The sequence below is a fragment of the Frankliniella occidentalis genome, unplaced genomic scaffold, assembly GCF_000697945.3.
Source record: "Frankliniella occidentalis isolate FOCC.00 unplaced genomic scaffold, Focc_3.1 Scaffold80, whole genome shotgun sequence".
In the NCBI taxonomy this organism is placed as follows: Eukaryota; Metazoa; Arthropoda; class Insecta; order Thysanoptera; family Thripidae; genus Frankliniella; species Frankliniella occidentalis.
In genome coordinates this window covers 390,656-391,234 of record NW_026267210.1, presented here as the reverse complement: position 1 = coordinate 391,234, position 579 = coordinate 390,656, and the positions used below count along the sequence as shown (strand labels likewise).

Genomic DNA, 579 nt, shown 5'->3' with positions numbered 1-579 from the left:
CCCCCCCTCCCTGACGGTATTTCTGACGCCCCCTCCCACTAATCAAAGTGGCCCAGACTACAGCGGTAAATGATGTTTCCGTGACTTTCAGTGAAGTTCAATGAAGTTGGAGTTTGGTCTATGGTAGCACTAGTGTCAAAGTCAACATCCATGCTGGGACGCAGGGGAAATGACACTCGTTTTGTGTCTCCCTCCGACTTTGTCTAAGACTATGGAATAAAACAGGATGCAGCACTCACTTGTAAACGTTGTTGGTGAACTTATTGTACGAGCCCAGAGCAACAAGTGTGCCTAGACCCAGACCGTACGAGAAGAAGATCTGGGTCACGGCGTCAATCCACACCTGCAACAGTTTGATGGCGAGTTTAGACAACGGCCGCCGCGCGTCTCGCCCCCCAGCTGGGGGACGCATAAGCAGAGTGCACAACCACCACCCACCTCCGAGTTCTGCAGCTTGGACAGGTTTGGACTTATGTAGAAGCGTATGCCCTCGAACGCACCGGGCAGCGTCACGCCTCGGATGAGCAGCACCGTCAGCAGCACGTAGGGGAAGAGGGCGGTGAAGTACACGACCTGGAA

The 579-nt window shown here is 54.1% G+C and overlaps 1 protein-coding gene across 1 annotated transcript in view; it reads right to left on the bottom strand.

The window, feature by feature from the left end:
- Window positions 1–210: 210 nt before the first annotated feature.
- Window positions 211–579, bottom strand: part of LOC113206252 (sodium- and chloride-dependent GABA transporter 1-like) — a gene marked incomplete in the record, with an annotated part of 13,062 nt that continues 12,693 nt past the window's right edge. Inside the window, 2 exon segments of the mRNA XM_052269009.1 lie at window positions 211–343; window positions 439–573. Of these exon segments, the coding sequence (XP_052124969.1) occupies window positions 236–343; window positions 439–573 (243 nt within the window).